This window comes from Rattus norvegicus, chromosome 1 (genome assembly GCF_021556685.1).
Source record: "Rattus norvegicus strain SHRSP/BbbUtx chromosome 1, alternate assembly SHRSP_T2T, whole genome shotgun sequence".
In the NCBI taxonomy this organism is placed as follows: Eukaryota; Metazoa; Chordata; class Mammalia; order Rodentia; family Muridae; genus Rattus; species Rattus norvegicus.
Genome location: NC_141534.1, coordinates 186,970,177 through 186,986,056, shown reverse-complemented (window position 1 = coordinate 186,986,056; position 15,880 = coordinate 186,970,177). Strand labels below are relative to the sequence as shown.

General features: G+C 42.9%; 1 protein-coding gene across 1 annotated transcript in view; it reads right to left on the bottom strand.

The window, feature by feature from the left end:
* The window catches only part of Acsm4 (acyl-CoA synthetase medium-chain family member 4), a 24,412-nt gene extending 8,532 nt beyond the window's left edge, over positions 1–15,880 (bottom strand). The window contains 7 exon segments of the mRNA NM_181695.2: positions 146–225; positions 2,325–2,481; positions 2,789–2,932; positions 7,550–7,757; positions 11,207–11,417; positions 12,206–12,447; positions 15,801–15,880. Of these exon segments, the coding sequence (NP_859046.1) occupies positions 146–225; positions 2,325–2,481; positions 2,789–2,932; positions 7,550–7,757; positions 11,207–11,417; positions 12,206–12,406 (1,001 nt within the window). The 5' untranslated portion in view covers positions 12,407–12,447; positions 15,801–15,880.

Below are 15,880 nucleotides of genomic sequence, written 5' to 3'. Positions count from 1 at the left end.
TGGCATCTGCTCAGCATCATACAGTGTCCAGAAAGTCATTGCAGTGAGATTCAGGTTCTCAGGCCACCCTGTGTGGTAAAAGAAGCTCTGTGATGTCAGAGGACTGCTTCTGCTTGTGGTTCAAACGAAGAGTTCTGCCCAGTACCTCTTAAGGTCCTGTTGTACAAGCATCCGGTACACGGTAGGAGCACTGCACAGGGTCGTGATAGGATATGAGGTAAGCGCCTGGATGATAGGGAAAGACAGACATGTCAGTAGTGGTCAGCTAGAGGCCATGGCTATAGAAGACATCTACAACTTTCTTTTCCATTTCTGTGTGCTAATCACATGCAATAAGAAAGTAAACATCTACCAGTTGTCATTAGTGACATTTGGGGGGTTCCTGGTTAATGGAGAAATGTACATGTTTTGGAAAAAGGCATCTGCTGTTGGATTCAGTAGGTGAATTGCTGAGTTTGAGAACAATCCCAAGTATGAACTGGTTTACTCAACTTCAGGACTTTGTATGATGAACTCTTGTAAGCTACCCATATTTCCCCATATGTTCTGTGTTGCATTGAGCCTGGCTGTATAAACTAACCTATCAGGACCTTTCACTACCATTCCTGTGAGGGCCAGCCCACCTTCAGAGAACACGGAGTCATTGCAGAAACAGCCGCTCTAAAGGACTTAACATTTGCCTATACCCCGTGTTCCTCAGGTCAAACTTTGTGCAATTCTCATGCTTTAGGGGTACCCATAATGGAGGAACAGACCTCACTGTATTGTCCAATGTGTTCACAGATGGTATTAAACATAAGCGTTCCGGACAGTGTTGTCCAGATATATGCGGGCCAGTTGGACTGTTGTAAGGTCAAGAATAACTCTTAGTTCATGCAGCAGCCTTTCTCTCTACGCCCCTGCTTCAGAGGCTTTAATTCTCAGTAAGGGCAGTGTGTACTATGTACTTCTCAGAGCAGCACAAGTCCTCTAGAGAGTTTTACAGCTACAAAAGAAAGTTTTTTTTTTTCTTTTTAGTTTTGTTTGTTGAGAGTGTTTCTTTGTGGAGCCCTGGCTGTCTGTGGAGCAGGCTGGCCTCGAACTCAAAAAAAAAAAAAAAAAAAAAAAAATCTGTCTGCCTCTGCCTCCTGAGTGCTGGAATTCAAGTTGTGTGCCACCACCACCCAGAATGCAAAAGGAAGGTTTGAAACTGGATAAACGGTGTATTTTCCAGGGCACTTGCTACACTTGATGCACAGTCTGCTTCCATTGCCTCATCGTTTTTCACTTAAGGCCTTCAAGCCAGCTTGTTAGACCAGTTAGCGAAAAACAATTAAAACATTTTTAAAAAAGTCACAGACTGAATGCTGCTTTTACTTACCCACAGTGTGCTGCTTTGTTAATACTACAAATCTCATAAAGATTAAATCATTTTTTTTACTGCTAAAAATACTTGGCTTTAATTATGTTTTCATTTAGACAAAGCTGCCAGATATTTTTCTGGGATGTAAGTTTGCATTGTTCTTAATGAATTATGAAGTTACATATATGTAAAAACTATTTTAAAATAATTTCTTATGATTTATTGTAATGTTGGATTTGTAAGACTGTAGGGTTATATAAAATTTCCTGGGTGAAGAAAGGTCTTCATGTTGATGACTAGGAAGCCCTGATTTATGGAGCATAACAACATAGGCGCATGTGCGTATGTATGTGCGTGCGTGCGTGCGTGTGTGCACATGTGTGTTCTATATAAACAAATCAAGGTAATTAATATGTACATATCTTCGAATATAATCACTTCCATGTGTTGACAATATCCAAACCCGTAGTTATTTTGAGATGTCTTTTAGGCTACAGTTAGCTTGCTGTGCTATCAGACATCTTAATGCAGTCATCTCTAGTGGAAGAACTGCATACCGAGTTTGCTGGAGTGTTGGGGCCTAAGAATTACAATGAAGAACACAGAATGGGGAAGAGACAGGGGGATAGAAAGGGCTGTTCTAAGAGAGAGGTGACCTCCTGAGATCGGCTGTTGACCTCTGACCTTTAGGTCAGAATCAAAATATGTGTTTCAACTCGAGTCTTCTGTTATTTAGAACTAGGCTTCTAAGCAGCCAAGCTTTATCCACTAGTGAGCCCTGAGTGGTTTACACAGCTACAGCCTGGCTTCCCTGCTGAGAGCATGGTGGGTAATTTCCCTTCACTCACAAGCACTCAGAAGTCAACTCTCTGAGACTTTGCTGCTTAAAAAACAAAACAAAACAACCCTGATTTCCAGAAACTTGGGAAGCCCTGGAGTCTGAGAAATCCCTTCTTTATGGTTTTGTGGGTTCAAGACTTACATCTAGGAAGGTATCAGTGTTGAACTGGGCCATCCGGTGCACAAAAACACAGGCACCTCGAAGCCACGTGGAAAACACACTACCAATGGCAGCCTTGATCCAGCCAGTGTCTGACATGTTCCACATGATATCTGATGATGTCAAGTCCAGCCAGTACCTACATACAGAAAAGCAACAGAACAAAGCAAAAATAAAACATAAAAGTATGAGCCTAGACCGGCAGAGACTTGATGTGCTGTGGTTGGGGGAATACCCAGGGGGAGGGGCTCCATTCCAGAAAAGGATGGGGGGGGGAGGTGTGGTGTGAGCTGGGGAACAGAATAAAACAAACAAACAAAACCAAAATGAAAAGCAAGCACTAGTTTTTGAGGAGTAGTCTTGCCCTACACCACAGTGGAAGCAAGTCTCGGTGTGAGACCAGGCTGCAGTCAAAATAAGAATAAAACCGTGGTTTTCTTTCCTACCTTCCACAAAGGGCATACCCAATGCCAAGGCTGCTCTGTGAGTGCTGAGCCATCTTGGGGGAGCCTGTGGTCCCACTTGTGAAGTAAATGGCCATTGGCTCTTGACTTCCTGTCTGCACACAATTGTGCTCTTCAGAGGCTGATCTGCGGATGAACCCCAAGATAGAGACCGAGGAGAGATCAGTTGACTCTGTACCATTGTTCTGTGCTGGCTTCCCAGGTGCCCAAGGGAACAATGGACTGAACCTACCACAGAGCTCCCCTAAGGGGAACTCTCAGGAATCTTAGAGGGACTCTAAAGAACAGGGTAAAGCCCTCATTCTAAAGCTCATTTCTCTGTAGGACAAATAGACAACCAAGGTAACTCACCACATCAATAACAAAAGAGCATATACTTTATTTCAATGTCTTTGCAATTTATAAAAAATTCAAAAACAGATCTGAATCTTTCTCAGTCAATACCATTTCATGATTTAGGGATTAGAGAAAGACCTTTAGATTTAAAAGTCAAATACATTGAGAGCAAATTTAAAAATTCTGTTGTTGTTCAGTATCTTCCGTATCTCTGATATAAACAGCTAATAGTTGACCAAATAACTATCCCATTCTTTCCCAGAACTAATAAAAGTCTGGTTTTGTTCAGGTACTAGGGAGCCACATGCTTCTCACTTACTTATAATTAAGCTAAGCCAATCAGGATCTTCTCTTTCCTTTTCAGTGATTGGTTTAGAAATGGGCCTGGGGGAATTATAGTCAACAGATATAAAGTCCTATAGGAGACATTTGCTTGTTTTAAGAAGAGTGATGTGGGCTAGGATGAGGACCAGTGTTTGGACCCAAGCATGTCAGGTAGCTGTGGAGGCCCATCTGTGATTCCATTGTTTGGAAGGTAGAGACTAGGTCCCTAGCACAAGATCGCATTCTAGACTAGTGATGGGTTCGAGGAAAGCCTCTGACTCAATGGGTCAGGTGGAGAGAGATCGAGAAGACACCTGCCATCAGACTCAGGCCTTTGCATGCAATCATGTACATGTGTACTCTCACACATATATGTGCCTATGCACATGGGAACGCGCACGCGCGCGCGCACACACACACACACACACACACACACACACATACTATGAGAAAAAAAAAGAGTAATGAAGACAGGATAGCACTGTCTTTCTCCCGTCCCATTCATCCTGTGTCACAGCCCATAAACACTGTCATTGTATAGAATGTATACATGTATACATTATGCATGTCTGGAATTCTAGTCACATTGGCATCATACGACAGCTGGCAATGAAGGACGGCTGAATTCGGGCCTGTGCTAGCTTCATTGAGCCACCTAGGCAACCATCGGCACTGTTTGCATCATCTGTACTTTGATTACTAAATCAGAAAGCATTTATTGTAGGTGAGAGCAGAAGACTGTCAGTGTACACGGCTCTCCAATTCCTCTCAACCCTGGGCAAACACACCATTCCCGCACTGAGGGATCTGGGTGAGGCTTATGACTCAATGGGGTGCACACTGTGTGGCAGGGATTTGCGGATTCAGATTGTCTTGTGTGACAGAGGAGGCCATGGGAGGTGAACTGACATACTTCTGCTGGAAGTCATTATGTAGCCCATGACTGTCTTGGAACTCACCATGTAGACCAGTCTGGCCTTAAACTCATTGATATCTGCTTGCCTTTGTCTCCTGGGTGCTGGGACAAATGCCATGCATCACCGTGCCCTGTATTATATGTATATATACACCTCGTGTATTATTTTTTAACTAATCTTTTTGAAAAAACTCCGAGTAACGGGTTTTATTTTGGTGAACTTTATTTTATGTTACTGTTTTATTTTGAGGCATTGTCTCACAGAGTCCAGACTGCCTGAAAACTGTGCACTTCCTTTTGCTGCCATTTCTTGGGTGCTGAGATTACAGACCTGTGCAACCACCTCTAAATTATGCTGCACTGGAGAAGCCCAGGGGCTCACGAGTGCTAAGCAGATTCTATCATTGGAGCTACGTCTCTAACACTCGGCTAATTTCAATGATGAATGAAGCCACTGAAAACTAAGATGGAGCTCGCTAGGTAACAAACATACTCAGTCCATAATGCCAAAAGTAGTTTCACAAAGTACTGAGACATTTTTGGCAACTCTCTTTAAGATAGAAAAAGGTCATTGATTGTTTTTTCTTTCAGAACAAATATTGGGTGAAGTTGGATGTTTTGGGTTCCAGAGAGGGTGATTAGATTACTTTACCTAACATCCTAGGTTAGGGGACATCTCCCATTTCTCCATTAAGTAAGGGACTTGTTAGCACAAGGCTTTCATCCCTGTGTTTACTTTTCACTGAAAGAAGAGACGTTGAACTTTCTGAGAGGCACGAAGACGTTCACAGGGTGATGCTGAAGTCTGGTTTTCCTCTCTTCTTGCTTTCTAAGTTTTGAGTTCTGGATTTTCAGAGATAATTCTATCCTGGTAACTTTAAGATTTTTTCTCATTATACCAGAGTCATATTCTCCACTTGTAAGGCATCTGGATCTTCTCAGACCCCTGATCTCCATGTGACTGGCTCAGTGTGTGTGTGTGTGTGTGTGTGTGTGTGTGTGTGTGTGTGTGTGTGTGTGTGTGTGTGTGCTTAATGTGAATGGGCGCTTTCCCTGCATGTATGTTTGTGTACCATGTGCATGCAGTACCCATGAAGGCCAGAAGTGGGCATTGGATCCTTTGGAACTGGACTTACAGATGGTTGTGGGCTGCCATGTGGGTGCTGGGACTCAAACCTGGACCATCTGGAAGAGTAGTCAGTGCTTTTAACAGCTGAGTCATTACTCCAGCCCCTAAACTAAGCTTACTATTTTATAGCAGTCTCTACTGGTTATCTCCCCCTCTTTGTCCCTCCCTCTGTCCCTCCCTTTCTGTCTGCCTGCCTTTTTTCTTTTTCTTTTTCTTTTTCTTTTTCTTTTTCTTTTTCTTTTCTTCCTTCCTTCCTTCCTTCCTTCCTTCCTTTCTTTCTTTCTTTTCTTTCTTTCTTTCTCTCTTTCTCTCTTTCTCTTTCTCTCTTTCTTTCTTTCATTCAAGACAATGTCTTGTTGTGTAGTTTAAACTGGCTTCTAAGTTCTTCATTCTGAATTTGATCCACTTTGACCTTCTGAATATACCCCATGCCTAGTTTTAATTTCCATGTTTGTAGTGCTGGGACTGAAGACCAAGGCCTTTCATTCAGTCAGTACCAAGCCTTGTTCTGATGAGCTGTATCGCTGGTCTCATCTTCCCTCAAATGACAGTACCCCATCCGTCCATCTCCCAACGAAAGTCAACCACACCAACTCCTGCTCCTTCGTCTGCCCTGTGAGTCAGCCATGAATACAATGCAATCACTGTGCCATTCGTTCTAGCCCTTGTGTCGCGCATGTCATTTACCTTATCCCATTCGTTTCTGCTGCAACCCCAAACTGTCAGTGTTCTGATCTCATAGATTAAGAGGCAGTCTTTCGGAAATGTCACATAGCTCACCCAGGCTTACAACTCACATAAAATATAAGTTGGATTTTTAAAATTTTTATAAAACATTGGCTACTTAAATAAATATTATTCTGCCAATCAATGTTTTTCCCATTTTTAAAATAACTTATGAAATGCTCTCTCATGTTAGCTTATTTTGTCCTCAAATGCCACTAGATACTTGCAGTATAATTATCTCCATTTTACATATGAAGAAAATGGAGGGTGATCGTTTTTTTATCTGCTTATTAAATATTCCTTCAGCATGCAGATGTGTGTTGTTAGGTATTAAAAGATAAAGGTATCAACCAAAACATGCAAGAAAAACCTTGGCATCCTTGAAGAGTTTAATTTAAGGCAGGGGCTGTAATGCTTTCTGCAAAGGGCCAGATGGCAGGCATGCGATTATTAAATGGAAGCAGCCATAGACAATATACAAACAAATGAGCACCTCTGTGTGCCAATAACACTTTATTTATAAAATCAAGTGGTGCACCTAACTTGACTTCGGAGCCTAATTTTCCAGTCCCAACCTTGGAGTAGAAAAACTGAATCTAAGAGAACAAGAGGCTAGCCTGTTCACTCAGAGGACCAGCAACATGAAGAAACACCCATGAAAGGAAAAGAAGTCTTATGGCTTCCATTGACATGGCTAGGAATATCACCACTTACGACAAAACATTTGAACTGGAACCGACAAGATAGAACAACTATGGAAAGGACTAGGAAAGAACATTCCAGGCAGGAGGGACAGTGGATGCAAAGGTCCCGAGCTAAAGCACGTTCAAGGAATAAAACGGAGACCATGATACTGTGGTCCGGAAGCTGGGCAAAGGCCTGTCCCTATAGCACACTAATCACAGCAGCAGAAACAGAAAGGACAGAGTGGAGCTGTATTTCTTTCTTTCATCTGTAAATAATTTCATTAAATGACTCTTTAGGGCGTGGAGAGACGGTTTAGTGTCTAAGACCACCTGCTATTATTACTGAGGACATAGGTTCAATTCTTGGCACCCTTAGGGCAGCTCATAACTATTTGAAACTCCAGTTCCAGAAGTTCATATGCCCTCTTCTGGCCTCCTTGGGCTGTATGCATGTGATGTGAAGACATACATGTAGACATAATACTCATATATTTAAAAATAATTCTTTCTGGGGAAGGGGCCTAATATCAACTCTGGCTTCTGCTGAGTCTTTGGTCAAACAGATCAGAGCTGTAGCTGTAGCTGTGATTGGTGCTGTTGCTAGTGCCTCCCACCCACATACTCACTGAAGTAATTCCTGAAAGCTGAGCCACCCGTCCCAGCGGTGTGGAGACACCAGAAGCTTAGTCTTCAAGTTGGGACACTCTGATGCAATGGAGTCCACTGCAGGGGCCACTTCCTCACTGGCCACAATGCACTTGGCCTTGGATGCTTGCAGCCGGTAGAGGATGTCTTTTCTGGTCAGTTGGATTGTTCCAGGCATGAAGACAAGCCCTGGAACAGAAAGCGATTCCTGAGCTAACAGCTCTGGAGATTATGGGGAAATGCGGGTCTTGTGTCTGGATGAATGAGAACTTCAGATCTCAGCCCTCAGCCACCTGTGACCTGGTTCCCTGGGATATCCCACTGGACCCTGGCATGAGGCATCAGTAGAGCTCTGGCTTCCAAATCTGACAGGTTGTGGGTCTAGTCCTGGCCTTGCAACTCGCTAGCCTTATTACTTGGGTCTCCCTGGCCTTCACTTCTTTACTTTTATTGTGGGGAATAATGACAGCACCTGGTTGACAATGATGGGCTAGTAGTAAGAACCACTTTCATGTCATGCTTGAAAGCTGATTGTGTAGTCATCACGCTATATTCTATGGCATGGTTTCTGTGAACATCACTTCATTCAATCTTTCAACCAAGGTGAGTTTTGCAAGATAATCCACTGGCAATGAGAGAAGAAAATAATAGGAAGATACAAAAGGTACAGAGACACTAGAATTCTTTTCATGTGTTATCTCCTTTGTTCAAATGCTTTATAATATACATATTACATCAGTGCAACAAGACAGAGTGAAAAATTATATGCAGATAGGAAAATGCCTGCCCATTAAAATTTTGATAGGTTGCATGCCCAGATGCTTAGAGACTACTCTTCAAAAACTTTAAAAGATCTCTCTCTCTCTCTCTCTCTCTCTCTCTCTCTCTCTGTGTGTGTGTGTGTGTGTGTGTGTGTGTGTGTGTGGGTGTGTTTCTATTTTATATGGAGGTTAGATGATACCATTGTGGATGTGGTTCTTTCCTTGTACCTTTCTGTGGGTCCTGGGAATTGAACTTGTGTAGCTAGGCTCATGCAGTAAGCATCTTTAGTAACCAAGTCATCTCAATAACATGAGACTATTATTCTAAGCATCCCCAGTGGTGCATGCAGTCTTTGGGGATAGCTGGTGAGTATCAGAGCCAGTCTGAAGTTCACTGATACAGTGGTCTGGCACCACCAAGATTTTCCTAGATGACCATGGTCCAGCTTAATTTATCCCCCTTCATTCCAAACACTAACCAGAGGCAGAATTTCAAAGTTTCTTCTGAGAAGAAGAAGCATGGGGCAGGATTACATGTAAGGATTAGATGTAAGGATAAGATGTACACAGGTGGTTTGACTCTCTAAAGTGAATCCCTGGGAGGGCAGTGGCACTCCAAACATTACAGATAGCCACTGCCTTTCACCGAGCACGTATCACAGGCCAGTGAACTCTAACTCACCTAAGGGTCACAATGCCAGTAAAAGGCAACGCAAATAGCAAAGCCAGTCCCCAGAGAAATTTCCATATTCCCAAGACCTGTGCTGCATGAATATGTACTCCTTGCTGTGTATTTCAAAATCAGCTAAATAGGAAGTTGTGGAGTTGAATTCGTAGGAAGGAGGCCCTTCTTTATTGTCATTAGTGTTACTGTGGTGGCCTTTCATGCTGGGGTGTGCATGTGGTCAGAGGACAACTTAGGTAATGTCAGTGCTCCTCTTCTACCTTTAGGTTGGCCCCAGGGACTAAGCTCAGGTTGCCAGATTTGCATAGCAAGCACCTTTACCTGCAGAGCCATCTTGCCGTCCCAAGGATAATTTACTGACTATATTTTAACCAACTTAGCTGTTATAACCCTTAAGAAAACACATTAGAGGATCTCAGAAGGACTAATTAATATAAAAATATAAAATAATTCTCTTACAAGTCATTTGCTCCTAATAATTCACAGTTACAGTTTCTGTGGTGGGTTTATGAGTGTATTCAGTGGGTAGATTACCATCTTGGGAGTCACAGGAACAGCAAATATTTGTTGGATGGCAAGTAGTTTAGGCTTTATTGCACATGCCTTCCAGCAAAATCAAAATAGTTTGCCATGTGGTGAGTGAAGGCAATTAAAAAAATTCCCATAAAGGATTTGACATTTTGGGGAGTAAATAGGTCTGAAGCTGCTTTTCTTCACTTAGTGAGCTCTTCTGTTGTTGTTTTGTTTTATATTTTTGAACACTGGCTTGTATATTTGTACTCACAGATTTCCTAATTTAAATAATTTATATTGAATAATATTAAGGGTATATTTTATAACAGATAAACCATCCTTAATGTTCTTCCAACCACAGTTGATTTCCAATTTATATCTCCCTTTTTATATAGTAATTTAAACATTTTTATATTCTTGCTTTCAACTATTTTATTGCCAGCAAGAGCATCTTCAATTCTATGAAATTCTCCTGATGATATTATATTATTGCTAGTATAGATTGTTTTTAAGCAATACCCCCTTAAGAGCCAAATATTCAATCGTCAATCAACATCTCAACTAAACTTACACCTTATCTAGGTTATCCATTATTTAAGCATTTCTATTTAAGTTGTTTCTGGTTTTGTATACCTGTTAGTAACATTGCACAAATATCTCTCTGTTCTCTGTAGTACTCTATCCTTTGGCATTCTTATTTATTTTAATAGATGTCTGAAGATATTTTTTAGACAAGAAATCAGAGAATCTTTTGGTAAAAGACCTGGTGAGTGTTTGACTCTGTGGACTGTAGGATTGTTCTTGGTCTCAGTTCGCATGCTCGCTGTGGAGCACAGGGAGCCAGCTGTATTCTATCACAGTTCTACTTACCCGAACAGCTGGAATCACAGTCCCTGGCTTACAGACCCCTGTCTGAAAGACATGTGTTTTACTTGGGGTACATTAATACTATTTTGGGGAAAATGTGTAATCGGATACATTAATCCTTCGTCCTTAAATGTTTTTACAAGTCTTTGCATCCCCAAAGACTTCCTCTTCTCCTGTATTTTTGTGTTGCAGAGAATCCAGATGTACACAGAGAGAGCTGTGGGTTGGGGGTGGGGGAACCCGCACACCCTGTGCTGTGGAAAAGCACTCACACTTGTACTTGCCTTTACAGTTGCTTTTGTGCAACTCTGAATACCGCAACTCTCTTTTTCACTTTTTTGTTTGTGTGTGTGGGTGTATGTGTGTGAGGCTGAGACTTTGTCTTGACTAGCTGTGTCTGGCTAGTGAGCCCTGGGGATAGGCCTGTCTCTGCCCCACAGTGCTGGGATCATAGGAACCTGTCTCTCCATGCCAAGCTTTTTATGTGAGAACGCAGCTCTCCATGTTTGCACAGCAAGCACTTTTACCCACTGAGCCATCTCCTCAGATCCCCAATTACAAAACTTTCAAGTGGTGTGACCTTTAGCAAATGGCTCATCACTGTGCCTTGATTTCCTCTCTTGCAAAATGGTTATCACGCTGACACCAATTTCTTAAGTTGTTGTTATTACATCACAACTGCTCCCAGTTTTAACTTTCTTTCTCTACTTTCTGTAAGGAGTGCTTTAGTCAAGTCTGGCACTTCAAAAAACTCTCATGTTTTGTCTCTTTGTGTTTCTACACGATTTTCATGTGACATTTGTGATACCGACCTGTTCTCATGCAAGCCACATTGATGAGCCACCATTCAGGGATGCGGGGCAGAATCACAGCTACCCGGTCTCCCCTCTGCAGGCCACAGGGCTTGGTGAGCACGTTGGCAGCCTTTCGGGACAAGGAGCCCAGTTCTTGGAAACTCCACTTCACCTCATCTCCTTTGCCATTCACCCACCACAGGGCTGGGTTGGCTGGCCTCTCTCCAGACTGGCCAGGAACACATGGGAAAGAGAAAATAATGTATTATGGTTTAGTAGTATCACCTGAAGACCCACATATTAAAGTCATGGTCCCTAAAGACCAAGATGTTAAAAGGCATGGTCCCCTCTCCTGTGGCACTAGAGCATAAAGAAGAGAATAATCAGAGCCTAGGCCCTTCCTCTCACTCTTTTCCTCCCCCTTTTCTAAGATGCCCTGGAGTGGAGTGGGCAACCTTCCTCACCATGCACGTTCCCATGATGCCCTGGGCTGCCCCAGGGCTAACTGAACATAAACTGAAATCATTGTACCCATGAACCAAAGCAAACCTTTCTCCACTTGAGGTTTCGTGTCTTAGGTGTTTTGTCACGGTGATGGAATGCTGACTAACACAGAAGGCAGACAGGAGGTCTACTGCTACTCCTCCTCCACACCTGCTCTCCCAGTGTGCCTGGGGAAAAAAATCTTCCTCTCCATTTGAATAGTCTTGGAGACTCACCTTTTCGTGTGGTTTGCCTTTTTTTTCAAGAGGGGATGAACATATACCAAGGTGTAGTTAATCTGAATTCATCTCCCTAGACTCTAAGTTTTCTGAGAAGAATCAAAAGACAGAAACTGATTGGCATGAAAGGTGTTTATGGGTTCTTGGTACTTATGAGTCTCCATGGAGCCATCCAGGTTCCTACCCTCACTGAGATAAAGAATTGATTTAAATTTGACAGACAGAGCACAGTGAGAGGACCAGGAAGACAGAGATGGGTGGGCTACAGGAATGCTTGAGACCCGCTCTTTGATACCTTCTCCTTTAGAGACCACTGGTCGAGAACATCTGCAGCAAAGTTAAAGTTCTTGGGTAATGGCTTCTCACAGCGGTTGATGGCTTCAAAGTCATCCAATGTCAGAGGTGCCCAGAGCTGGGGGTCTCTGTGGAAGTGCCGGCCAGCAGGCTTGGCAAGCCAGATGAATCTAAGTCTCTGACAGCGGAGGAGAACCTTCATGATTCCTGAAAAACTGTTTTCTGATACCAAGTGGGCAATGTCTGTGGGAACGAGAGAGGAGGGGGAGAGTCAGCTGAAGATCGGGAAGTGGTTTCCTGAAGAGCGCTCCGCCCTCACGTAGATCTGCCACCACTAGCCACTGATCAGTGTCCCCACTACTGATGCTTCTTAACTGTGTGTCACCAGCTTAGCCCTAACAACTTGGCAAACTGTAAAATTGTCAAATTATCAACTTCAGCACCTACCTCCTCTCCGAGGAAAGCACAAAGGAAGGAAATATTTGCCATCTGGATTTGTTCACCTCAAACTCTTACCATATATGATAACTCCTCCTCTTGGGTTTCCTCTTCCACTAAAACCAGCCCATTTTCTTTTGAGAACATCCACAAAGAAGCAGCCTGACAGTCCCCTTGATTCCAGCTGCTCTGCTCTCCTCTGCCCATTATCCTTCTATGACAAGTCACTGAAGCCGTGGACAACATACGTTATGGGAAAATTATTCATCTTCCCATATCTCAATGCTGTCATTGGCATGGTGGAGAAAATATAATCTCTCACTCCTGGTTATTATGAAGATTTAATAAGATAGTACATGTAAAATGTGTAACTTTTGGACCTCTGGTTGCTAATTACTTCAGTTTTGGGGTAGTGCCATGAGACAGCTTCATGGATTGTTCTCAGCGTGTGGATCAGGAGGTCTGGAGTTTATTTCCCATTCTTTCAAAGTAGCTTGTGATACCAGTAAACTTGCCTACCTTTTCTTCCACTTGTAGGTTTTTATTTAATTCTATAGTTACTTCTTCCTTTGACCTTCTGTAGCTTGCACCCTGTATTATTCTAAGTCTTCTGTGTGCTCTCATTTCTATACACGAGCACCAGCTGTTTAACTTAGCTGCTGTGGGTAGAAGCTGTGTAGCTGCGCATTCCATTCTTAGCACTAAGTATGACTTGGAGCTAATAAAAACAGCCACTGTTCACAAAGCTCTTGTCTAGAGGGGCCAGCACTATGAAGCTGGAGCTGCTGCCGTTTCTACTTGGTGGGTGAAGACATGGACTCTGATGCAGAATCCCAAGCTTGCCCAAGATGGTTTTGCTTATGGCGGCAGAAGCAAGGCTAGGAGCCCCTCTGCCATGGGTCCTCAACCTGTTGACAATGTCCTTTGTGTTTTCCTCTCAATAGGCCTTTTTGTGAATGGTGAGCACCTCCACCCGTCTGCCTTTTAGTTCTAGAAGGTTAGTTTGCATAGAGTGGAACAATATTCAGGTGCAAAGGGAACCCAGTCTGCAGCCTGGCGACAACAGGCACAGAACAGAACTGAGGGCTCAGGGTGCTGCTCCCTCTCCTTGGTGTTTTCCTGCCCCTTTGCTGCTCAGAGAGATGTCTGACTTCCTTGGCACAAAAAATGTTTGCCGCAGTCTTGAAGAGCTATCCGTTAGTAATGTTGGTATTAAACTTTCAGTGTCAATGTGGAAAGAAGGATCATGCATGGGAACATTACAATGAAACACATTAATGTGTACAATTCACATGTATTGCTAATCATCACTATGTTTTAAAAAGAGAATAAATAACAATGGAAAAGAGATCGTGCTTTTCCCAGGCAATTGTCTGGAGATGTGGTGGAGTTATCAGAGTAAAGAAGAGAGGAAAGAAGGCAGAGTGGGCTATGCTCATGGTTTTGCATGCTGCTGAATTGAGCTGCTTTTTCCCCTTTCCTAACATACATGCACAGATGTGCACACATGTGCACATTCATGTGCAAACACACACATATGCATATAGTACATATACACATAATTGCATCCACAACTTTATAACTCACACATAGACACAGACGCACACACATGTAAGCACAAATTCATAATTTTTTTCTCTATGTAGCCTACTCCCTCCTCACTCTCCTCTGTGCTCTGCAGTAATGATTATAACGTCTTTGCTGACTGGCTGTAGGGCTTCTGTGAGCTCCTGCCTGTTGCCCGGGACACAGATAGCTAAGACTCAAAAGCACTGCATAAGAACAATCGAACGTCATACAGATATGGTGGCCCATGTCTTGATCTTAGCACTTGGCTAAGGCAGGAGGATTTTCGTGAATTTGAGAGCAGCCAAAACTATTTGAGACCCCATCTCAATGAAACCAAAAGCATAACAAAACAAAATTTGACCCTCAATACCATTTCTGCTGGAAGAATTCAGTGAAAGGGAAAAAAATGAAAAAGACAAAAGCTAATGAATTAGAGCCACTAAGATTTATTTATCCCTTACTCTTCTAACGCTGAACTCGGCATCTCTGGGATTGACTCCATCTCCACTACCCAAAACTATACCCACCTTTACTTTCATTTCGCCTTTCAAGACATGGACACCCAGAATGTTCACGGACACCCAGAATACTCTTGCTGTCTCTGAGTAGTACTGATCTTGAAAAACACAAATTCTCATTTTCATCCTTCCTCCAAGTTAAAAGATAATGATCTAAATCTACATGCTGTAAATATGTCTGAACTGCCTCTCTGTCTTGATGTATTCTGAGCACAAATAAAGCAGAGTGAATACTACAAATGCACACACGATTAGCAAGTGCACACATGAGCATGTAGGTCTCTTCCTTGACCTTGAGATATCTTTTGCCAGCAACATTTCTTTGTTCCCATCTTTTTGGCTTATGTTTGATTTTGGAGTTGACTTTCGTGCAGATGGGCCCTTAAAGAGAACACAGAACTCTGAGGCTTTGCCATTTTGTTTTGAATAGAGCCATTTCCCGACTCAGGATTCCAGGTTGGGGGCGGGGGAGCATATGCAGTTCCAGGGTCAAATCCAAAAGCCGCCCAGTGTTTTTAAATTAAAACAACATCTTTGGAGAAATTGATATATAAACATGCTTTAAAAATATCTCCAGAAAAAAAAATCACTGTGAAAGTGAGAGGGTTGAACTGAGTAATTTCTAAACCCTTCGTGATTTCCAGAGTTTAAGAAGTAAATTTAATAGTTGGGGAAATTGTTGAGCAACAGTTGGCCACTCAGGTGAACTCCTTTTACGATATACGTTGCTGAATTCTGAGTTTTATTTCGCAGTTACAGAATTTATTGCCTTGCTCACCAAGGAATAAAGGAACCGAGAGAATAATTTACCAATGGCCATTCATCCAGCAAACACCAATTCTAGCTTCAGGGGCCGTCCTTGTGGCCCAGTCAAGGGAAAGAACTCCCATGTTTTTATTTTTGCCCTGCATGGCTGATAGCTTTTACTAAGTGAAACTATCGAAGGCAGTCATCTGACCTTGGCTCTGCACCCATTTACTGTGGATGTGGCCTGCCTCGTGGTGACCGGCCTGCCTCCCTGATGCTGCTCTGCTAATGTCCCCTCCATGCTGCCATATGCATCTGTCTTACCAGCAAGCCGTCCTGCGGATCTAGAAAGGCCTCCCGCTCCTTCTCAAAGGCTGTTTCTGCCACAAAGTTGCTTCCTTCCT